Raw genomic sequence first — 24,214 nt, 5'->3', positions numbered from 1 at the left:
CGAAAGTCTTGGACCTGTGGCTAGCAATATCATGTGTTGCGCACTCGTAAAGTGTTATTTCAACCCTGCTCCACCATGCTGTATGTGCCTGGGGCCTTGGCCAGGAAGCCAAGTGGGCGGGGAGGAGGCTCCCAGCTCAGGGTTAGCTCTGTGTGGTCCGGAGCGGGATGAACTGGGGGGCTCCTGCGCCATCAGCTCTGAGGACTCTGCTTCTGCTGGGCGTCCTCCTCACGGATGTAACATCCCCTCCAGCCTGTAAATTCCTCTGGAGCCCGCGTTTTCAGTTTTGTTGTGTACAGTGAGGCCGCGCTCACAGAAAGCGCCTAGCACCCAGCCTTGTCGCAGAGGGCAGCTCGGGCCAGGACTCACGTGCTCCCTGTGCAAATTCACCTACTTGATAAGATTTATTTGTAGCCCCAAATCATTCCTCTTGCGGTCCTTTGCAGACAAGTGCAGAGCAGCAAAATATTTGTCACCCAGTGCATATGTTCCTAGCCGAGGTCAAACAAAGCCACACTGCCTTCTCCTGGCTGTCACGCTGTGTTCCGGCATGGATTTGCAGGCTGTTAGCGCCGTGTTTCTCACATTTTTGTGGATTTTGTTGGGGATTTCGCTGTTGAGAATGGCCCCAGCATCATGCAGCAGCGCCATCTCGTGTTCCTCAGTGCCAGGAGGCTGGGATGAGCCTCACAGAGAAACCATGTGTGAGAGCAGTTCTCTCAGGCAGGAGTGATAGCACCGTGTCCATGAGTTCAGTGTGGGTGAATTACAGTAAATATGAACTAAGGAAATACGCATAAAGGCCAGGTGCAGTGGCTCATGCCTGTCACCCAGCACTTTGGAAGGCTGAGGCGGGAGGATCGCTTGAGCCTGGGAGTTTGAGACCAGCATGGGCAACAAAGTGAAACCCCGTCTCTACAAAAATACCAAAAAAAAAAAAAAAAAGTAGTTGGGTGTGGTGATGCACGCCTGTAGTCCCAGCTACTCGGGAGACTGAGGCCAGAGGGATTGCTTGAGCTTGGGAAGTCAAGGCTGCAGTGAGCCATGATCACGCCACTGCACTCTAGCCTGGGTGACAGAGCAAGACCCGGTCTCAAAAAAAAAAAAAAAAAAAAATCTAGGCGTGGTGGCTCATGCTTGTAATCCCAGCATTTTGGGAGGCTGAGGCAGGTGAATCACTGGAGGTCAGGAGTTCGAAACCAGCCTGGCCAACGTGGTGAAACCCTGCCTCTACTAAAAACACAAAATTAGCCAGGCGTGGTAGTGTGTACTTGTAATCGCAATTGCTCAGAAGCCTGAGGCTGGAAACTCACTTGAACCTGGGAGGCGGAGGTTGCAGTGAGCCAAGATTGTGCCACTGTACTCTAGCCTGGGCGACAGAGTGAGACTCTGTCTCAAAAAGAAAAAATGAAATACACAAAACTGGGTTATATAGTGAGCATTTGATGAACATGTTGTGACCACAGGCTCACAGAAACCTGGCTGTGTGTTTCCCCTCTGAACAGTGGCTCAGTACTGGCCAACTGTGTGCTTGACGTAACTTTCTAGAACAGAGCTGCCACGAATAACAAGAAGTGATGAGCTCCTGTGGCAAGCAGGACAGCACCCCCCATGGCTGCCCCTCACCTCCACCCCTGGAACTGTGACTGTTCCCTTACATGGAAAAGGGGACTTTGCAGATGGGACGAAGGGTACAGACCTGGGGGTGGGAGATTATCCTGGCTTATCCACAAGGGCCCAGTCCCATCAGAAGGCCCTCAGAAAGCAGAGTGCCTTCCCCTGCTGTGGTCAGAGGGAGCTGAGACAACGGAAGAGAGAACAGAGATAGCTGTTGAGGGGCCAGCGCCTGCTAGCTGTGACAATGGAGGGAGGAGGGGGCCGTGAGCCGAGGGATGTGGGTGGCCTCTGGATTCTGGAAAAGGCAGGAAAGCCCCAGAACCCCCAGAATAGGGTGCAGCTCATAGCATCTCAATCTTAGCCCGGGGTGATCCCTGTCAGGGTCTGACCTAGTGAAGACTTTGTGTTGCTTTAATGTGTCGTTGAAGACGTCGTGTGTGGCTATAAGTCACTAGGTTTGTGGCGATTTGTTATGGTGATCGAGACCATCCTGGCTAATACGGTGAAACCCCGTCTCTACTAAAAAATACAAAAAATTAGCTGGGCGTGGTGGTGGGTGCCTGTAGTCCCAGCCTCTCAGGAGGATGAGGCAGGAGAATGTTGTGAACCCGGGAGGCGGAGCTTGCAGTGAGCCAAGATCGCGCCACTGCACTCCAGCTAGGCGACAGAGCGAGACTCCGTCTCAAAAAAAAAAAAAAAAAGCGTGTTGGGGGAGACAGCGACACAGGGGAAATGGAGAGAGGCAGAGGGGACGGAGAGGGACAGGGGAGACAGAGGCAGGGGGAACAGAGAGGCAGGGGGACAGAGAGAGACAAGGGGAGACAGAGAAGCAGGGGGACAGAGAGAGGCGGGGGAGACAGAAGCAGGGGAGAGAGGCAGGAGGACAGAGAGGCAGAGGGGACAGAGACAGGGGAGACAGAGATAGGGTGACAGAGAGGCAGAGGGGACAGAGAGGGGAGACAGGTAGGGGGACAGAGGCAGAGGGGACAGAGAGAGGCAGAGGGGACAGAGAGAGATGGGAGACAGAGAGAGGCAGAGGGACAGAGAGAGGCAGAGGGGACAGAGAGACCGAGGAGACAGAGGTAGGGGGACAGAGAGAGGCAGAGGGGACAGAGAGAGATGGGAGACAGAGGCAGAGGGGACAGAGAGAGATGGGAGACAGAGAGAGGCGGGGGACAGAGAGGAGACAAAGGGGGACAGAGAGAGGCAGAGGGGACAGAGAGATGGGAGACAGAGGCAGGGGGACAGAGAGAGGCAGGGGAGACAGAGGCAGGGGAAGAGAGAGAGGCGGGGGATAGAGAGACTGGGGGGATGGAGAGAGGCGGGGACAGAGAGGCAAAGGGGACAGAGAGGCGGGGGGACAGAGAGGCGGGACAGAGAGAGGGAGAGGAGGTCGGTGGGGAGACAGAGTTGTTTTTTCCTGTTAGCTCTCATCCCTGAAATCAACAAGAAAATAGGACCGGTTCGCTTTGCCATGCCGGCTTGAGGTGCCCTGCTAAGAGCTGGGGTTCCATCCAGCCTTCCTTGGCTGTGACACTCTGTGGAACTAATCTTCAACTTCACAGAAGTTGTTCCCTGGTCTCTGGAATCCCACCTTGGTGACTTAAAAGCTAGTGGACTGATAGAAAATTCAGTCCCTGTTACTTAACTTGGATTTTGAAAACCGTCCCCTCGTTCAGGTTTACACAGAACATGCTATTGCCCGTCTAAGCCTGAGGGGACCACACAGCCCAGAAACACCAGAGCAGATCATGTTCAAAACCACCGACTGTCCTGAAGACAGTTGACAATTCCTGAGTTTGACGGCACGTTTTTTCCAATCCAGGAGCTGGAGCCAGATACCCACCCGTGACGCCCTCCTACATCTTCAAAACGGGCACTTCCAAACCTTGTTCTGGGCATGTTTCCAAGCCAGCCTCACTGCTGCAGGCCCATGTCATGCCCCTCTCTCCTGCATACTCCCAGATCCCACCCATCCTTAAAAGCCCACGGCCACGGCCACCTCCTTCCTGCCTCACCCTGGCTCCCTCCCCACGAGGAGGAAGCGGCCCCTCCCCGCTGGCGCCCTGTCTGTCGTAGGGCCTTAGGTTCTTGTGTGTGTGCGAGCCTGGGTTCTGTGTCTTTCCTTTTCTACTGTACCTGGCACAGGTAAATACTCGTTCAGCCTGACTTGGACCTCAGTGATGGCTCCAGACCGTGGCTTTGAAGAATGGGTAGAATTTGGATGTAGGAAGAAGCCAGGAAAGGAGGGAGAGTTTCCGGTGCAGGGAGAGAGCCCTGCCTTGGGCATCCTTTAGGCAGGTGTTGGAGGGAGGCCCCCAGCACTGGGGCCCAAGCAGCGTGGGTGTGCCCTGCTGTGTCCTTCTCCTCCATCCTGAGCCCAGGCAGCATCCGTGGGGCCAGTCCTTCCAGGGGAGCGGAAGCCACCCTGGGAGGAGCCTGGCTACCAGAGCATGATGGCAGGGTGGGAGAGATTTGAATATTCTTACTGCTCGTAGCTCAGGAAGTGGCAGCACCAGTCCCTTGTCCTCTGGGGCGATGACAATAGAGAAGCAAGCCCTGTGGGGCAGGGCTGCTTTCCCCCCGAAATACAAGTAAGCACAAGGCAGGGCTGCGGCATGCTTTGTGTTGACATCGCAGCAGCAGCCATCCTGGCAGTGAGGGATCACAGTCATGGCCACAGGCTCGCTCATGCACAGAGGCACGTTCTCAAAGGCAGGAAGAGCTTGGGTGTGCAGAGGTGCAGGGAGGGCGGGACATCCCCAGGGAAGGAGTTGCATTCAGGATGGGCAGCCGTGCCGAGTTCCCACCTGGTAGGAAGACAGGAACGCAGGTTGATTGCGAAACAGGAGGGGGGCACAGAGGCTGTGGCAGCTGTCTGGGGTGTGACACAGCAGCAGGTGTGTGTCAGGGGTGTGGGGAATTTTCTACCAACCTTCTTTTTAAGTCGAGTCATTTCTCTCTTGGTCCTTTGCTTCTTTATTTATTTTTTCTTTTTTTTTTGAGACAGCATCTTGCTCTGTCACCCAGGCAGGAGTGCAGTGGTGTGATCTTGGCTCACAGCAACCTCCACCTGCTGGGTTCAAGAAATTCTCCTGCCTCAGCCTCCCAAGTAACTGGGATTACAGGCATGAGCCACCATATCTGGGGTTTCACCATGTTGGCCAGGCTGGTCTTAAACTCCCAATCTCAGGTGATCTGCTTCCTTGACCTCCTAAAGTGCTGGGATTACAGGCATGAACCACCAAGCCCAGCGGTCCTTTGCTTCTTTCCTCCTGCCCTCGTCCGCCAGTAGAACCTCAGAATTTGTGTCGTGGCCATTGACAATTATGTCCCGTGCTGTGAGCGTTTCGGAACTGGGACTTAACTGTGGCTGATCTGGAGGCGCTCTGGGCGCAACATGAGAGTTCGTGCACAATCAGCCAGCTGTAGACAGTTTTTCCTGGTGTGTGTGGTCCTGTGAGTGCCTCACCAGGGTCCCTTGGAGATGGGTGTGACTCAGGTAAGGCGTGTTCCTTTTCTCCTCCTTCTTAAGGGCCTGCATGAAGCCTCTTGCTCCAGAAAAACTGGGCTCAGAGGCAGTGTCACGGGGCAGAGGTGAAACCCCTGGCCGGCCCCGCACCCATCATTCCTCGGGACTCAGTTGCTCAGTGCACAGTAGCCTAGGATCGTAGGGTGGTGTGTGGTTTCTTTTTTTTTTTTTGAGGGAGTTTCGCTCTTGTTGCCCAGGCTGGAGTACAATGGCGCGATCTTGGCTCACTGCAACCTCCGCCTCCCGGGTTCAAGCGATTCTGCTGCCTCAGCCTCCCGAGTAGCTGGGATTACAGGCATGCACCACCATGCCCAGCTAATTTGTGTATTTTTAGTAGAAATGGGGTTTCTCCATATTGGTCAGGCTGGTCTCAAACTCCTGACCTCAGGTGATCTGCCCGTCTCAGCTTCCCAAAGTGCTGGGATTACAGGTGTGAGCCACCGCACCTGGCCTGGTGGTGTGTAGTTTCTAAAGCACATCCACGCCTGAGATGGTTGAGAAAACCAAGGCTCAAAGGGGTTTGCGTTCCTGCTCGGAGTCACAGCCCCGAACGGCAGAGCTGGAACCACATCCAGTCCCGGTGTCGCCCATCCAGGCACCCTCATCCGTCAGCCTGCCTGCCTCGTGGCCTCACGGCACACCTTTGTTCTGACGTGTTACTGGCACACCTGAGCTCCCGAGGGCAGGGCCGCTTCTTATTTATTTGTTATCTCAACAAATAGTATTTATTATCTCAACATATACTCAGTGACTGACGCCACCTGGGTGCCAGGCCCTGTGCTGCCTCTGCCAGCCCTGTCCCCGTGCCCGGCCCCGCTGACAGGAAGCTTGTGTTTGAGGACGGAGAACTTGGGGTGGGTTGGCGACGAGAGCCTGTCCCCAGTGGTGTCCCTCCAAGGACGATGAGCCACAGCGGGGCAGAAGGGGCCCTGGGAAGCAGGCTGCACCCGCCAGAATCTCCCAGGCCCGGGACCCAAACGCAAGTCTTCAGAGAGGAGAGGCTGCACTCTTCTCGCTGCAGGGGAGATGGTGGGGGGACTCGGGCCATTTGCCTGCTTCGTCTGTGCTGAGGCCGTGGTCAGCAATTATGAGATTCCCAGCCCGGGTTTCCACCACCGACATCACTGTGTAAGGAGCATAAGGAGCAGGCGGTGCCTCTGAGCGGCCAGGGGCACCCATGCGCCAGAGCCAGTGCACGTGACCTGGCGAGGGGGCAGGAGTGGCCATTGCAAGGTGACAGCTGCTGGCACCTAATGCTCGCAGAGGGCCCCAGTGCACAGGCGCGGCTGGCTGTGCAGAGCTGCTGACCGCCTCTCACCACCCCCTGCCCTGCCCCGTGCCACCCGGGATGACTTCTGGCCTGGGTGCTTTTGGTAGCCACACCTCAGAAAACCAGTCTTCGTGACTGTGGGCCACCATGGGCATGAGTCATCTGTCACCAGAGCCTGGTGTCCCTGTGCAGGTGTGCCACGTGGGCAGAGGAGACAGGTGAAGGCACATTCCTCAGCGCCCGCTCACAGCTCTGCCCACCGCGCATTCTGTAGAGAACCTCAGCGCCCTCCTCCCTGCCGGCAGCCAGGCAGGGATTTAGGTGGTTTCTGTTTGGTCTCCAGTGCTTGCCTCTCCCGTGTCCTATCCGCCCAGACCTCAGACCTGTCACTGTTCCCGGGCATCCTCCTGGATAAGAAACTGCCCAAATGTGGGAGCTGGGTCCCCAGGATGTGAGTCAGGCTCAGCCTGCCTAGCTCACGTTTTGTTCTTTGCAAGTTTTCTCAACCTTGCAGCTCTCTGGGGAGGGAGCCAGCTCCAGGCTGGGAATGGGCCTGGTGGCCTCCATCAGTATCAGCCCAGGTGAACTGTCCACGAGCCGCAAAAAGGAAGGTGGTGGGAGGAGTATCATCTGGCTGCCTTCCGGGTCACTGCGGGGGGTTGCTGCCCCCAGAGCTTAGCTGCTGTCAAGGGGTGGGATGCGGCGAGGACCCCCAAGAGGTTGCCCGGGGTCCTTCATTCTAGGGCGCTAAGCATTGGAGAGTGCTTCCTGTGTCTGAGACGGGACAGCAGGGGACCCGCAAACAAGCAAGCAAGAGGAATGCAGGGCCTCGTGAGGATAGCAGGAGGGTGGGGCGGGGTGGGGCAGCCTTACAGCCATGGGGACATTTGGATGGACAGAGCCCTGGTGGCTAAGACCCAGCATGGGAAGATCCAGGGAGGCTCAGTGAGGGAGAAGGAACAGTGAGAGCAAAAGCTCTGAGGGGGGATAGGGGGGCCGCCCAGGCAGATGGGGGTGTAAGATGAAGTGTGAAGGGGCAGGCACACGAGAGAGGAGGCATCAATGGTGTGTTGGGAGAAGGTGAGGAGACCAGTGATGGGGATCAATCAGGAGGGCTTCCTGTGGGAGGAGGCTTCTCTGAGGTCTGAGGTCTGGGCAGATAGGACACGGGAAAGGCAAGCACTGGAGGCCAAACGGAAACCACCTAAATCCCTGCCTGGCTGCCAGCAGGGAGGAGGGCGCTGAGGTTCTCTACAGAATGCGCGGTGGGCAGAGCTGTGAGCGGGTGCTGAGGAATGTGCCTTCACCTGTCTCCTCTGCCCACCTGGCACACCTGCACAGGGACACCAGGCTCTGGTGACAGATGACTCATGCCCATGGTGGCCCACAGTCACGAAGAAATGGAAGTCCTTCAGAAATGGAAGGCATCTTAGAGATGGTGAAGATGGTTTCTATGTCTCAGGAAGAGCTCTGGGCTTTCAGGCAAGTCGCCTCAGCTCTCAGGGAGTGAGGGAACTCACGGCCCCTCATTGAGATCTGTGCACCTACAGCCTCTCACTGCTGTCACCATGCCCTGCAGTTCTCTCTCCAAGCACCATTTCCAGTCTCTCCCTGCAGGGCTATGCATTGCCTCAGCTCCGCTGTTGAGAAAAGATCCTTTTTTAAGAAAGCCTTATCGTTCCTGTGCACGTGGGTGATGTCATCACACTCTGCCCCCTGGACGCAGATCCTCCACGCTGCCCCCAATGGGAACACCAGCCTGTGCTCAGTGCTGCAGAGCTGGTGTTTCCCTGCCAGGCGGAGCCTCAGGGGATTTATCGCCTCATTTGTTTGTGGGTTGGCTTTTTCCTTTTATAAGTTTTCATCGGAAACCGATTTTACCAGTTGTATGTCAAACAGCCCTCCTGCCTGGTCCCCAAGCTGAGAAATTACAATGCATGATGCACGAGGCTGATTTTCATATAGATGTGTTCGCTCGGGCTGGAGCTCCGGGTGTGGTTTGTTCCTGGGAGAGGAGCCCCGGGCACTCACTGGCGTCTCCATGTTTGGATGAAACCCTGTGCAGGGGCAAGGATGAGAGCGTGTGTCCCACATAGCTGAGCCCCCTGGTTGGCAGGCCTGTCCTCCCATCTCCTGGGAAGGTAGCATGAGCTCCCCACCTACTCCCAGATTCCTCTCCCAGCCCTGGGGCTTTGCCCCTCCCCTTCCACCTGCCCCAACTGCACTCCAGGCAGAGCCAGGGTTGGTGGGGCCTGCAGTGGGGATCCCTTGACCTTCTTAGCCACCCCTGCTGTCTGGCCTTGGGCCAGGCGTGTCCCTCCTAGGCCCTTAGCCGTCCTGTTTATCAAGTGGAGACATCTGCCCAGAGGCGGCAGCTGGGCCAGGTGGGGGCTGGAGGGCCCGGCTGGCTCTGTCCACTCCTCTCGGGGTTGTCCTGGAGCTCTGTGGGGTCGGCCTCACACCACAGACAGTAGGTCCCAGCTTTCCACAGCAGAGGGCACCCCTCCTCCCGCACGCATGGAGGGGCAGGTGGGTCTCGTAGGTGCCCGAGGGGAGCAGGTCGGGCTCAGTGCTCTGCTGCCTCCTGGGCAGACTGGTAGTGGTGATGGGAGCCCCAGGGCTGCCAGTCATTAGAGCCGAGCCCAGGTCACCGCCCTACCACCATGTGCTGGGACAGCGTGTGGCCCATGGCTTCTGCCAGACGGGCTGTGAGGGAGCCCCCATCATTGGGCAGTGCTGGCCAGCCTGGGCCCCATACGGCCACCAGGCACAGCCCGCAGCCTCCCCCACACCCATGTGGAGCTGGGCCAGGCAGGGTGCGTCCTCGGCATGCGTTTCCAAGGACTGCTGAGTCACCTCAGGGAGGAGGCCCTTCCCTCAGCCAGGGCCAAGGCGCCTTCCCAGCCTTGTCACAACTGGGGCTGGATCTGCAGGCAAAGGCCCTGAGCGACCACCCAAGTCCACCTGATCCCTCACTCCCCTCTTACAGCCTTGCACTCAGATTCCCTAGCCCTCATCTCAGAGGCCTGTACCACAGCTCCAGGTCGTCTGGGACGTGAGGGAGAGGCTGGGGTGCGGGACCCTGACCAAGAGCATAATGTTCATGGGTGTCTCCTGAGTGCCAGGCACTGCCCAGGGTGTGGGGGCAATGACAGGGCCAGTGAGGGTTGTCCCCAGGGCGACTTGGTATGGGGCAGGGGGTGGCCGTGGCAGAGAGCAAGACGTAGCCCCATGCTCTGGGGACTGGCCTGCAACTTGGACTAAGGGCACAGACCCGGAGCCCCCACGCTCCAAAGACCCTCACAGAAGAAATGCAGAAGTCAAGGCTCAGGGGCCAGGCCAGAGCCAAGGGGGACAGCAGGGGAGAGGCCGGGCTGCAAGGCCACAGCACGGGAAGGGCAGCATGCAGACCAGAGGCCGAGCCTCTCAATGCAGACGAGGGCCAGGAGGCCAGGGAGGAGGCTGTCCGGGGAGAAACGCTGATTGCCCCATCTAGGGCGGACAGGCCGGGTTCGGGCTGGTGGAGGCCTTCCGGGATGCAGGCCCTGCACAGGGTTCCTTAGAGTTTAAAGTCAGCAGCCAGAGCTGGAGGCCTCATCAGAAAGGCACTGTGGGCTGGACTCCCGCTGGTGACTTTGCTGTCAGCACAGGAGAGGTCCTTCCGGCCCTGGGGCTGCCCTCACAGAGCCTCCAGCCACCAGACCATCATAGACCAGGCCTGACTGTCCCCTTTCTCTCTCGGGGATGATGACAGAGCTGCCCCCTGGCTCCCGGCTGCCACTGTGTTGTGGCCGCCACTGAGCAATTCCCTACCGTGGCCGTCACCACTTCGTCTGCGTGACTTCTTTCCAGTGGCTGATTCCCTCTCTGCTTCCAGTTCCCCTGATATGTCAGCCTCAGACTCTTGGATGGGGCCCCCAGGGCCCATCTGGAGGATTTCTCTTGCCTAAGTTTTTTTCTCCCCCTCATTTTCATGTACCAGGCAAGAGAGCAGTGGCTGTGACTTCAAATGACATCGGCTCACTGCCGCACACACAGCAAAGCATTTATCGCTCTCTGCCAACCTGAGAGTCCTTTCTCCAGCTCCAAGAGCCAGGAGCCAGGCAGGGCAGGGCCCAAGACAGCCTGAGAGATGGCATGAATGGCCAGCACCACAGTTGGCAGAAACGCACCCCCAAGGCGATTTAGACTGCGGTGGCCGGGCCTCACCATGGCCCCCAATGTCTGGCTCTCTTTCCCTACCATGGCACCCAGCCCCACCTCTGGCCAGGAAGTCTGCGGCAGGCCTGTCCCCACAGCCTGGGGGCCGTGGGGAGGCCGGGCTCCCGGGGGGCCTTCTGTGGCCTGGTCTGAGGCAGAGCCCATTCTGGTTCCAGTCCAGAGCCGGTATCTCGGTTGCCAGCCCAGGCCCAAGGGACTGCCCCTTTGGCTGAGAGGACGCCTGGGGCTTCCAGAGCCACTGTCCTTTTCCTGCCAGAGCTTGGTTCCCAGAGGGGCCCCTGACCCGCCACAGAGGTGGGTCTGTGGCTGTCCCTGGGTGCCCAATCTGGCCATGGTGGCAGCGTCTGTTTTGGGGTTTCCGTGGGAAAATGATTTCAGAAACTTTGTCCTGATTCATTGTTTTCAGCGCCTCTGTTCCCAAAGGCTGCTTTTTAAAAACCATTCAGCCTTGATGGACAGGAGGGGAGATCTCTACTGAGAGGCTGGAAGCTCGAAGGACAGTGGCAAATCCAGGGCTCTCAGAACTCCCAGATGCTGAGGGGAGTCCCGGCTGTCGGGACCCTTCCCTCCGTGCATCACACACAGTGGGTGATGACCCAGTCAGCCCCAAGGCAGAGCCTCCCTCCATCTTCCCTTGGGCTGGAGAGTGGGTTTCTGCCATCTGATTCCTTGCCGCCGGGCCATGAGGATCACCTGGCACCCGTGAGGGTCACTTGGCACCTGTGGTGTTCCTGTGGCCCCCTCCCACTGCTCGTCTCCCTCCCCCTCCCGGCCTCGTCCCTGCGCATGTGCAGGAATGACTACTCCTGCTTTTCACCTGGGGATGCCCTGCAGGCTCCCAGACCAGGAGCCCATGGGCCACAACCCCGCCCATGCCAGGCGCTTACTGTCACGGGAAAGCTCAGAGCTGCCTGCAGCCAGCGCCGCCCCTGTAGATAGGCGAGCTTTCATAGTCAGCACGCAAGGGCCTCAGGTCCAGAGAGTCCCCGTGCCACTGGGGCCACTGAAGTTTTCCAGCAGGGACAGACAGACACATCAGCAAGCCAGGAGCCTGGGAGCACGCATGGAAAAGGGGACACGAAGGCCAGTGGCTTCCTGTGTCGCCGGGCAGCAGGCCGCCTCCAGGCTGTGCGCGTCTTCGACTTTTTGACTCATGGGAAAGAAGCTGTGATGGACTCGAGGTGGCCATGTGTGTTGGGCAGTGGCTCCCAGGTGTTGGGCCAGCAGGGAAGGGCGTTGCAGTTGGAAAGGGGTTCAGAGACATACAGATATGATACATCCCTACATCCTTTGTCCCTGCCCTCTTCCCGTGTCAGGGCTTTTTCTACGCCACAGGGATCCTTGCGTCCATCCCTGGGGCCTCCACCCCAACCCTGCATTTCAGCTGTTCTGCACAGAGGTCCGATCAGGACTCTGCTGCTTCTGCAGGCCTTACCCTGGCTTCACCCCTTTCCGTGGCCGACCAGGCCTTGAACACAGCTGCAGTGTTAGAACTGCGCCCACTGTGAGGAGGGGCTGAGCACTCACCTCCTCCACGTCCCCTTCAGCTTCCTCCTCTGTGACATTGGGGGCCGGGCACAGAGTGCCTAGCATGGGGACTGGCACATGGGACTGTGAATAGTGGCTCTTGTTCCGTGTGTCCTGCCTGCCCTGTCCCTGGTCCTGCAAGTGGCTGGGCCTGGACCCCCTCCTATGGTCCTCAGCTCCCCAACCCATGCTTTGTCCTGGGGCTGTTGTCCCCTAGTCCTGTAAATATATGGCCTTGGCCAGGCACACCGTGTCATGCCTGTAGTTTTAGCACTTGGGAGGCCGAGGCAGGATTGCTTGAGGCTGAGTTCGAGACCAGCCTGGGCCCTCGAGGCTAGCCTGGGCAACATAGTGAGACCCCTGCCTCTTTAAAAAGAAAAACAAAAAGATGAGGCCTTGTCACAGGTATTCCCTGTGGTTGACCAGCCGTGCCCACCTGCCATTTCTCCGCTCTGTGCCTGGCACTGGGCAAGGCCCCTGTGGTCTGTGCGCTCACAGATTCCGCTGAGGAGGACTGCAGGGAGGAACACGGAGATGGCTCTGTAGCACAGCATGCAGCACCACAGCACCACCGATGCTGACGGGCAGGCAGACACCAGCCAGAGACCCGCTGCCCAGCTGAGGGAGGACCGGTGACCTCTGCTGTGAACCTGGAAATTACCGAGCGCCACAGCATGACTGCCAGTGAGACCTGAGGACCCTGGGGCCGACCCCTCTGCGGGCAAATGTGGTGCATCCCTGCAGGCTGGGCCACAGCAGCCCTCCCTTGCCCTCCCCCATGCTGGCTTTCTTCCTTAAAAGAGAAAAAAAACCAAAGCCCTGTTAATTCATCAGAGCAGATTGTCTGCTGGGGCACCAAGCCTGAGACGAACGTTTGTGTTCCGTGCTATGTGGATCAGGTTTCCCCGCTGAGATGTTTAAATCCCAAGGCCGCCCATCGGCTGTGCCTGCCGGGCACAGGGCAGCTGCCCACACCCCTCTGGGTAAAACCTGGAATTCTCCTGCCTACGGCAGCCCTGCCCTGACTCTCAGTCCACAGCGTCTTCACAGTTCATTTCTGTATTTTTCCACCATGTATTCTCTGTTCTTCTGTGTGTCACATCCCTTGCTCCCCTCCAAAGAGACCCAAAGGTCTAAACTCTAATGAATGCCAGGCTTCAAAGGAATAGCCCCCTTCTCCCAGGGGGACAAGAGTCCCATGCTCTGGGACAAAACCCCGTCTTCATGTCCAGCTTGCTCACTTCCCAGGCTCCTGGCTCACAGGTGACAGAGTACAGGGTCAGGCAGAAAATGCATGAGGCATGCAGGTGGCGGGTGCAGGTGGATGCATGAGCATGGAGTGGGCAGGTCTCCGCTGGGTATCTCTGGGCAAAGATCTGAAAGCCCACAAGCCAGTCTTGCCAAGCCCTGGGGAAATGTCCGGCAGGCAACAGTGGGATCCTTCCCAGAGGCCACTGCCAGGCCTGACTGAGCCGGGGCCTCTCCCATAGTGACTTCTCAGCCCTGGTCCTCACCTGGCAGGGTTGGCCAAACCTCACTTCCCCCTGCTCCAGGCGGGGACATGTCACAGCCTCTGTGGGAGGCCAGCTGGCATCTGAAGCAGGGGCAGAGTCTTGGAGAGTGTTCCCTCTTGGGCTCGGCCTGTGTTTGTTCCAGGAATAGGGAGAGAAGGCGCTGGTGTTGCTCTCAGGATGGCAGCCCTTGTGGGGCCTGCGGCTGGTCACTCGGGGTTTGCAGCTGGTCCTCTGACCCCGTCCAGGTGGGGCCCTGTGGGAGAGTGGGGAGGGGGCCCCCACCTACCCTGCCACCCTGATGCAGGTTCAGTCAGTGGAGGGTGGTCTCAAACCTGAGCCCTGTTGGGTCCCTGGCTACTGAGTGGCCCCGTATTTTCCTCCGTTTCCTGCCATGCGGGGTGGGAACACGAGGTGAGCCTTGTGGGTATGGGATAGACTCGAGTGCGGAGCTGTCATTACCACTGCTGAGTCCGCCGCGCTAGTCGGGGCTAGAACCAGCCTGCAGAGTCTCCCTCGGCAGGAATGGACTGCTGGGACCATGGCCTCAGTCCTCCCTCCCCACCGGCAGGGTCTCTGATGTGGGGGCATTGGGGCTGGCTGCCCCACAACAGGCAGCTCGTGCCTGGCAGATGGCACCAGGGTTAGGAACACTCGCTCCTGACAGTGAGCCCAGAGGCGCTCTCTGGTGAGCCTCCCCGTGGCGCCCGGCTCTGCCGCAGACTCTCGGTCCCCTCCATGCTCAGCAGTGCTGATGTGGAGGCCGCAGTGAGTAGGGCCCCGGCGGACAGGAGCCCACGCTTGGTTTCCGCGCTTGCAGCCGGTGCTGCATGTGGCCTGGCTGCCTTGCTTTTCCCATGTTTCCCTTGTGGCTGCTCATCCCTGTGTTCATCTGTGTTGGTTTCTAGCCCGTAAGCCTTGGAGAGAAGGGGCCTTACAGGGTCATGTCCCCTGCCCAGTGCCTGGCCCATGGGGGACCATCAGTCACCACAAGGGACTTGGCTGGAGCTGAGCAGAGGGACCCAGGTAGTTAGGGCACAGCCTCCCGGGTGTCAGGGGTGCGAGGAGTCAGGCAGTTGTGGGGGTTCAGGAAGTCATCCTGGGGCTCAGGAAGGCAGGGTCCTGGATTCCCAGGTGAGATGGGCAGGTGGGGCCGGGGCCAGAGCCAGAGGCCACCAGGTGGGTCTTTGGTGCCATGGCGAGTCCCCAGCCCCTCCCCTCAGAGGCAGGATGTGGTCCTCGCCGGTAGGGCCTCTCCTCCTGCCCTACGTGAGGCAGGGGGCTGGGAAAAGGCCCTGACGGAGCCACTCCTGCCAGCCTGCACACTGGGTCCTGCCTGGGCAGGTCGTGGGGCTGGGGTGGCCTTGGCCCAGAAGGTGTGGTTTCGCAGCCCGCTGGCTTCAGTTCTCCTCCCAGCTTCCCAGAAGAGTCCAGTCTCACATCAGCCACTCATTTCCCTCTCCGGCAGCCGCTGGCTCTGAGCACGCCCTCTCTCGCCACAATCAAAAGAAGTGAAACTGTCCCAGGAAATAGAGTGGAACGCCCCAAAAACACCTAGGGAGGGCGGGCTCCTTCCTCCTAACACCTTCAGCAGAAATGGAGGGCAGCCCCACTCTCCTGCCCCGCAAGGGACATTTCCTGCCTCTCACCTGTGCCAGAGCCCAGCCCTCCCGCGGTGGGTGTGATGAGGGGATTTTTTTTTTTCTTCTTTCTTTTGAGATGGAGTCTTGCTCTGTCGCCTAGGCTGGAGTGCGGTGGCCAGATCTCTGCTCACTGCAAGCTCCACCTCCCGGGTTCACGCCATTCTCCTGCCTCAGCCTCCTGAGTAGCTGGGACTACAGGCGTCCGCCACCACGCCCAGCTAATTTTTTTGTATTTTTAGTAGAGACGGGGTTTCACCGTGTTAGCCAGGATGGTCTCGATCTCCTGACCTCGTGATCCACCCACCTCGCCTCCCAAAGTGCTGGGATTACAGGCGTGAGCCACTGCGCCCGGCCGACGAGGGGATTTTTAAGAAGCTTCCAAGGTGCTGTGTGGCTGAGTTGAGAGCCACCAACCCGCAGGCAGGAAAGGGATGGGTCAGAGGCATGGGGCCTGTGAGTCCTGTGCTCACTGAATGCCCAGCGCACCCCGTGCACCCTGCACATGAAGGCAGGTGGACAGAAAGGGTCCCGATGCGTGGGTGAGGTCAGTCCTGTGGTGTGGGGGCTTCCAGAGCCAAGCCTTGGAGGAGGGCTGGGAATTCCTTGGGAAAGGGGCTGGTGTCTTTTTGGGCAGTTTGCCAGGACACGAGACCAGCAGTGTACTCCGGGCAGGCTACCTTTTGCAGAACTTGGGGTTGGGGGCATTTGCACTCATGGTGCCTTTGGGCTGTGACCTCCAGGCATGGGCTAGAGGGTACACCAGGTGCCTGGCGTGGGCAGAGCCCCAGGCTCAAGCTTCTCCCACCCCCGCACTTCCTGCTCTTGGGTCACTTCCTCCCAGGCTGGGTCCTGAACTCCTGACTGCCCTGCTGGACATCCCCCAGCGCCACACAGCCAACGCAATGTGGCACCACACGGACACTCGTGGCATCCCTTGGCCACGTCTTGTGACAGCTCAGGGCAGGCAAGCACCAATCAGACCTGGGGAGCACCAGGGGCGCAGGCCATGGCCCATGTCAACAGTCACAAGCCCACGGCACACAACACCTCGCTCTCCTGCCCGGGCCGTATGTGCACGTCTTCACACAAGTGATCAGACCCGGGACGTTAAATTTGCCGATGACTTCAGAGATGGCACACCCTGTGACACTTGGCCCCCAGAGGGCAGGGCCAAGCGTGTGACCTCAGGCGCCCTCCCTCTGGGAGCCTCCATTTGTGACAGGGCCTGGCAGCCACTCAGCTCTTCATGAAGCACTGTGTGCTGGGAAGGGCCTCACACTGTCCGTCCTCACTCTGTGCGGCATCCCTTGGCGCCAGGCACACATGGGATGCGTGGGGTGAAGAAAGCAACGCCTGTGCTCAGACAGCTCAGACAGCGGTGCTGGGGTTCAGGGGCTCCTGCCACGTTCCATGGGACATTTCAGGGCTGTTTTTCGCATCCCAGGCACTGTCAGAGAGCGTGGTTTGGGAATTCAGTGCTTGCTTCTGCCTTCCCACCACACGAGGAAAGAGACGCTGTTAAGTGCCTGTCATTGTCATCGCTTTCACCGCAGCTGAGAGCCGTGAGGACTGAGGTGTGCCAGGCCTGTGTTGACTGCTTTGTGAAACTCAGTGTCCACGTGGGGCAAGGGCCGGGCTGTCCCATCCTGCAGACACGGGCACCAGAGCACAGGAGAGTGGTGGCCTCCCTGCCCGGCCGCCTGTACCTCTTCTTGTAACTGTCAGCTCTTGCTGCCTCTCCCAGCCAAGCTGGCAGGATTTTTTTTTTTTTAAGTAGACCCCACATACTCAAGGATGGGGGCAGATCCCCACATTGCTATCTGTGGGGATGTTTGTGTAGGCACTTCTGGAAGCAGTGTCTTCTGAGACGTGTTCTCAGGCTGAGGCTCTGGACTCCACCGTGGCCAAGATGGGGCCTGCTGTGGCAGGATCCCCAGTGGGCATGTGAGTGGCAGTCGGGACACACACAGGTGGGCAGGCCACCCTCCCCCTCCCCCTGCAGGCCCACCCTGCTCCGCAGGCAGTCTGTGGCCCTGGGGTGCCCACGGCAATGCCTGAGGTGTATGTCCTGATCACTTGGCCTCCTGCCTTCAGCTGTGGATGTGATGTGGCTGGAAGGCGACTCAGGGCCTCCTGTCCTCTTCTTCCTCCTCTCCCTGGGCTCACAGCGTTTCCCCTTTTCTGTCCTCTAGCTGGTCAGTGAGAAGGTCGGAGGGGCCGAGGGGACCAAGCTGGATGATGACTTCAAAGAGATGGAGAAGGTGAGGAAGAAACTGCGTGCTCTGTGTGGTGGTGGCACTGCCGGGGCCTGACCTCTGCCGGGAATAGTGGAGGCGGCCAACCTTGATGGGCCTGGGTCTGGAGTGATGGGGCCCGGCAGGCGTGGAGAGATGGGGTGGTGTGGGGGCCTCGTCAGCAGGACTTGACGGGCACCAGCTCTCTCCCCTGCCCTGGGCAGGCAGCTGTGGGGACATGGCTGAGCTGAAGACATGGAGAGGGGGTTGGGGGGTCCTGGTATGGGCTCTTAGGGCAGGAGGCGGTGCAGCAGCGGGGGCTTTGTGTGCCTTGGGCCCCCAGTGGCTGTGGAGTCTTATATGCTGCTGCTCTCCACAGAAGGTGGATGTCACCAGCAAGGCGGTGGCAGAAGTGCTGGCCAGGACCATCGAGTACCTGCAGCCCAACCCAGGTGGGTGCTCCAGCCACTGCCAGGGCCTGCCCCAGGCCGTCTGGCCTCTGTGTCAGAGGGAACGTAGGGGATGACAGAACCACCAGGCTCATGGGTGGTGGGCTTCAGGCACAGCTGGATCCCGGGGTGCAGAGGCCATCCTTGGTGCTGCATGCTGCCTTTCCACCTCAACCAGCAGCTCAGCCCCTCTGTTGGCTTCACTCTCATGCCGACTGGTTCCTTAGGGCTGTCCCAGCCTTAAACCCCTCTTCCAGCCAGCAGTCCTGGCAGGGAGCCTCTCCCCCAGCTTACTTGTGGGACCCATTTGTATTGGCCGCCCCTCCCCAGTGCCCCTGGCCTGGACTTCACCTTTTGGGCTTGGGACTGGGTCTCCCTGGCTGAGAGACAGGCCTTTCCCCAAGGAAAACCCAGATGCTGGCTCCATAGGAGGCCGTGGACAGGGGGCAGACGCACACCCAGCAGTGTCCACTCAGGCCCTGGCAGGAGCAGACCTGAGCGGCCAGCGGAAGGGACACGGCTTATCACCCACCCCGGGAGCCTTGGCCTCAGCCACCCCCCGCTGCACATCACTGCTGCGCCTCCTCCCTGGCACTCCCCAGATGAGGGGTCATAGCCATGTTCCAAGAGAAGCAGCCCTTGGAAGGAGGTGTTGTTGCCCCCTGAGGAGCTTGGTCACCTCTCCACCCGCTGCCGGCTCCTTCGAGGCTAGCAGGAGCAGGGAAGGGACCCTCTGGGGATTCCACTGTGCTTTGTGCGGGCTAGACTGTCCACAGGCACAGGTAGCAAGGGTGGGGAGGGGATGTGGGGGCTGCAGCCTGCCGGGGCAGAGGAGTGCAGGCCTCACAGCCCACACCCACCTGGCCATCCTATCCCAGCCTCGCGGGCTAAGCTGACCATGCTCAACACGGTGTCCAAGATCCGGGGCCAGGTGAAGAACCCCGGCTACCCGCAGTCGGAGGGGCTCCTGGGCGAGTGCATGATCCGCCACGGGAAGGAGCTGGGCGGCGAGTCCAACTTTGGTGAGTGGTGCTCTCTGGAAGCCACGCCCACTGTCCCTGGAGGCCACGCCTCAACACAGGCAGGGCAGGTCCAGGTCCAGGCCCAGGCCTAGGCCCAGGCCCTGCGTGTGCTGAGTGCCGGGGACGCACAGTGGCCCCCACAGCTTTCCAGCTGCAGAGGCGCAGGAGACTGCACAGACTAACCCATCCAGCGCTGGCCAGCAGCTGATGGGGCCCCTTCCTGTAGCTCCAGACGTTCCCCAACTCAAGCCAGCTGCTTCCCCGGGGCCTGGACCCCCCAGCATCTGTCCTTCCACCTGTTAAGGGCAAACCTGGGCCCTTTTAGGAGCACGGGAGGGGCTGGTTTAACGTCCAGCATCGATTCGGATTTTAGGATCCTTTGTTTTGCTCTGAGTTCCAATTTCCAGGCCCTAGGCCTAGAGTGTGGGGGGCTGTTAGAAGTTGGGTTGGGGCCGAGTGTGGTGGCTCACGCCTGTAATCCCAACACTTTGGGAGGCCGAGGCAGGTGGATCACCTGAGGTCGGGAATTCGAGACCAGCAAGACCAATATGGAGAAACCCCACCCCGCTTCTACTAAAAAAAAAATATATATATATATATACATACACACACACACACACACACACACACAATTAGCCGGGTGTGGTAGCGCATGCCTGTAACCCCAGCTACTCGGGAGGCTGAGGCAGGAGAATCACTTGAACCCAGGAGGTGGAGGTTGCAGTGAGCCAAGATTGTGGGGGAGAAAAAAAAAAAAAAGCCGGGTGCGGTGGCTCACGCCTGTAATCCCAACACTTTGGGAGGCCGAGGCGGGCGGATCACGAGGTCAGGAGTTCGAGACCAGTCTGTCTGGTCTATATGGTGAAACCCCCGTCTCTACTAAAAATACAAAAATTAGCTGGATGTGGTGGCGGGCGCCTGTAATCCCACCTACTCAGGAGGCTGAGACAGAATTGCTTGAACCTGGGAGGCAGGGGTTGCAGTGAGCTGAGATCATGCCACTGCACTCCAGTCTGGGCAACAGCGAGACTTCATCTCAAAGAAGTTGGAAAGGATCCAGGTGTGGGAGTGAACGCCTGTGGTCCCAGCTACTTGGGTGGCTGAGGTGCCAGCATGGCTTGAGCCCAGTTTGAGGCCTGCAGTGAGCTGGGACAGCGCCACTGCGTTCCAGCCTGTGAAACGCTGTTTCAAAAACAAAGGCTGAGGAGTGTCTCGGTCTAGTGGTTCCAGGCCCGGTATGATGGCTTCCCCCACCACTTCTCCACAGGCGACGCATTGCTGGATGCCGGCGAGTCCATGAAGCGCCTGGCAGAGGTGAAGGACTCCCTGGACATAGAGGTCAAGCAGAACTTCATTGACCCCCTCCAGAACCTATGCGAGAAAGACCTGAAGGAGATCCAGGTGCTGCTCCTGCGCCAGCCCGGGGCCTGTCCCTTTCCCCTGCTGGATGGGGCAGCCCCATTCCTGCCACCCTCACCTCCAGCCTCGGCACTGCCCTCTGGGTCTCACTTAGGCAGGCAGGATCCCCGGTGGTGCAGGGACAGTGGGTCAAAGCCATGCGTGGGGCGGACCTCTGGCCACTACTGGTGTGACCCATGTCCCCCACTGTCTCCAGCACCACCTGAAGAAACTGGAGGGCCGCCGCCTGGACTTTGACTACAAGAAGAAGCGGCAGGGCAAGATCCCCGATGAGGAGCTACGCCAGGCGCTGGAGAAGTTCGAGGAGTCCAAGGAGGTGGCAGAAACCAGCATGCACAACCTCCTGGAGACCGACGTGAGTAGCTGGGGGTGTCACATCCTGACAAGCCCCATGCCCTTGGGAGGCCGGGGTGGTGCCTCAAGGGAGCTGGAGGACAGAGACGCCACCAACCTGGCCGCTGCAGCAGGGGAGGTTGAGGGTACGGGCCCCAGTCCCCTGTCCCCTCTCAGCCCCCTTGCCTCCTGTGGCTTCACCTCGGGAGTCAGGGAAGGCACAGGACAGTGGCGCTGGCAGGAGCCCCTGAGCCCTACTGTCCCCACAGATCGAGCAGGTGAGTCAGCTCTCGGCCCTGGTAGACGCACAGCTGGACTACCACCGGCAGGCCGTGCAGATCCTGGACGAGCTGGCCGAGAAGCTCAAGCGCAGGTGAGCCCAGGGCCTTGGTCTCGCCACAGAGCCTGGGCTGCCATGCGCCCTCTGCCGGCGCAAGTGGGCAGCACACCTCGCTCTGGGGTGAGCATATGGCAGAGCAGCATCCTGGATTCTTCCTGGGGACTGAGTGGAATGGCTTGGGGGCCCGCGAGGTCAGAGGAGCCGGGGCTCTGAGAACTCTTGAGTCTACACCAAGCCCTGCCCCAGATGCAGGCCCTGGAGACTCCCTCCCTGGCTGCACTTTTCTGCTGCCACAGGAACACCCAGCCTCCCCTCCCTAAACGCAGAGGCCAGACCTGCTTCAGGGGCCTAGGCGTATGTGGGGCACCGGCTGTGGTGGGGAATGGGGGGAGGAGGCAGGGAAATGTGACTGGGGGTGTTGTAGGTAGAGGCTGTGGCAGGCCCCAGCTGCTTGGCAATCTCTGAGATGCCTGCAAGGTGGGGCTGGTCCAGGCTGGAGGCCCTCTGGGTAGACATCCCAGTCTAGCTGTGTCCCAGGTCCATGTGTCACGACCCCACTGCCGGCCTCTTCCTGCAGTCCCAGGCCAGGTGATTAGGCAGCAGTATAAATACAAGAGTGGGGCTGCCTCGGCCGTGACACAGGCTCGGGCCACTCACGCCTCTCCCTTCACAGGATGCGGGAAGCTTCCTCACGCCCTAAGCGGGAGTATAAGCCCAAGCCCCGGGAGCCCTTTGACCTTGGAGAGCCTGAGCAGTCCAACGGGGGCTTCCCCTGCACCACAGCCCCCAAGATTGCAGGTAATGGGGCATGGAGCCCTCTCGCGGAGGCACATGCCAGCGGGTGGGAGTGGCCAAGGGCTGGCCCTGCCCTGGGTCTCTGAGCACGAGACTCCTGGGTGCAGCTCTCAGCCCTGCTCCATCTGGACCACCAAGGCAGACGGGAAGGGCTGGCCCCAGCCTTCTGCAGAAGGGGCCCTGCCCGACCGTTTTGAGCCCGCAGCCTCCTCGTTTTGCTTGTGTTTAGCTTCATCATCTTTCCGATCTTCCGACAAGCCCATCCGGACCCCTAGCCGGAGCATGCGTGAGTGTTCCCAGGCCCGCCTCAACCTCAGTGCTGCCTTGTCGGCCATTCGGGGAGGGTGTTTCTCCTCCTGCCCTGTTCTCTGCCCATCTCAAGCAGGGAGGAGCCAGGCTCGGGCAGCAGTGGGGGGCACAGGCCCCACAGCCTGCAAGACGCCACCCCTCTGGGTCTCAGCCTCACAGTGTGAATGAGGGATTGCCAAGGGCACTAGCCCAGCTCTAGGCTATGTGGTGGCTACAAGGGCTGAGGGCATCTGGTCATTCCTTGTCACTGCAGCAGCACTGGGTATCCCCAGCACCTCCCAGGAGTAGCTTTGGTGACCACTTACCAAGCTTCTCCCCTCCTCCCTCCTGGGTGGCAGTAGAGGCCAGACCCCAGAAGGGGCAGGGGATGGCCCAGGCAGGGCAGAGGGGAGGCCCATGCCCACCCACACGCTCCAGGTCACAGCAGGTCTGAGACCCCAGACTGGGCGGGGTGAGGTGTAACAGCCCCAGCCCCACAGCCCGCTCCCACCCCCAGCACCCCTGGACCAGCCGAGCTGCAAGGCGCTGTATGACTTCGAGCCCGAGAACGACGGGGAGCTGGGCTTCCGTGAGGGCGACGTCATCACGCTGACGAACCAGATCGACGAGAACTGGTACGAGGGCATGCTGGACGGCCAGTCAGGCTTCTTCCCGCTCAGCTACGTGGAGGTGCTTGTGCCCCTGCCGCAGTGACTCGCCAGTGCCCCCGCCCCGCCCCTCCGTCCACACTGGCCGGCACCCCTGCTGGGTCTCCTGCATTCCACGGAACCCCTGCTGCCAGGGCGGTGTCTGAGCCTGCTGGCGCCACCTGGGCCCCGGCCCTTGAGGTACTCCCTGAGCAGGGCCCCACACCTGGGTCAGGGGGATGCCTGTTTACACTAGCGCTGACCCCCAACGGTGACGGCTCCCTTCCCCACTCCATGGCGCCAGCCTCCTCCCCTGCTCCCCAACTCCTCGCCCAGCTGGCCGAGGCGGGGCAACACTAAGGTGCTCTTAGAAACACTAATGTTCCTCTGGGGCAGCCTCCACCTCCGTCCTGACCCGACGGGGGCCCGGCTCACTGCCTACCCTCGAGTCCCGCAGCCTTAACAGGATGGGATCGAGCGTCCCCGCGGGGTGGCTCAGAGATAGGACCCTGGTTTTAAATCCCCTCCCAGCCTGGTGCTGGCGATGGGCCCTGGCCTTACTCCAGGGCCGATGCACCCCTGCCTCACACATGCAGTCCTTCTCCCCAAGGCCAGGGCAGAGGGCCTCACCGCCTCCCCGGCCTGCTGTCAGCTTGCAGTCTGGGGACAGAGGCCAGCTGGTATCTGCCCGAGGACAGAGAACATGGTCTCCCGCAGGGCCCTGCCTCCCAAGCCCCACCCTCAGAAAGCCAAGTACCTTTTCAGCTTTTTAACTGCCCCCATCCAAGCCCAGGGAGGCCTGTGTCACTCTGGCACAAGCTGCCAGCACCAGCCACCCACACACCCCCCAGCACACCTCACACGGGACCACAGCCGTGCTGCCGAGGGCCAAGCACAAAGGCTCCAGTGAGCGAATGTTCCAGCCCCTGGTGGCCAGGCCTCCCTTTGCTGAGCCGCTGCCACCCCACCCTGTGGGAAGTGGCCCCAGCCATCTCCTCTAGACCAAGGCAGGCAGCCCCGACATCTGCTTCCTCTATCGCCCAATCCAAAATCGATGAAATAGGGGGGTCCTCTGGGCCAGGCCACATTCACATTCCCCTCCCCCTGTGGTCCAGTGAAGCCTCTGGACCCCAGGCTCTGCTCTGCCCTGCACCCACCTCATCAGAAGTACATGAGGGGTGCAGAGATGAGCACACAGCTTTGGGCACGGTCCAGGGCAAACTGAAATGTATGCCTGAATTTTGTAAACAGAAGTATTAAATGTCTCTTTCTACAGCCCCTTGCCTTGTCTTGGTACAGAGGTGGGCCTGCCACCCACCGCCTTCCTGAGGGGCCGGCTCCAAAGCCACACACACCCCAGGAGGTC

At 59.8% G+C, this 24,214-nt stretch overlaps 1 protein-coding gene across 1 annotated transcript in view; it reads left to right on the top strand.

Moving 5' to 3' along the window:
- SH3GL1 (SH3 domain containing GRB2 like 1, endophilin A2) overlaps positions 1-24,123 on the top strand; it is a 39,240-nt gene extending 15,117 nt beyond the window's left edge. The window contains exons 2-10 of the mRNA XM_024237167.3: positions 17,514-17,582; positions 17,935-18,007; positions 18,883-19,026; positions 20,294-20,427; positions 20,642-20,800; positions 21,048-21,151; positions 21,792-21,916; positions 22,143-22,199; positions 22,719-24,123. Coding sequence (XP_024092935.1) covers positions 17,514-17,582; positions 17,935-18,007; positions 18,883-19,026; positions 20,294-20,427; positions 20,642-20,800; positions 21,048-21,151; positions 21,792-21,916; positions 22,143-22,199; positions 22,719-22,915 — 1,062 coding nt within the window. The 3' untranslated portion in view covers positions 22,916-24,123. The remainder of the gene's footprint in view (positions 1-17,513; positions 17,583-17,934; positions 18,008-18,882; positions 19,027-20,293; positions 20,428-20,641; positions 20,801-21,047; positions 21,152-21,791; positions 21,917-22,142; positions 22,200-22,718) is intronic.
- Positions 24,124-24,214: the final 91 nt, after the last annotated feature.

Source organism: Pongo abelii, chromosome 20, assembly GCF_028885655.2.
Source record: "Pongo abelii isolate AG06213 chromosome 20, NHGRI_mPonAbe1-v2.0_pri, whole genome shotgun sequence".
Classification (NCBI taxonomy): domain Eukaryota; kingdom Metazoa; phylum Chordata; class Mammalia; order Primates; family Hominidae; genus Pongo; species Pongo abelii.
This window is presented reverse-complemented; position numbering and strand designations above follow the sequence as displayed.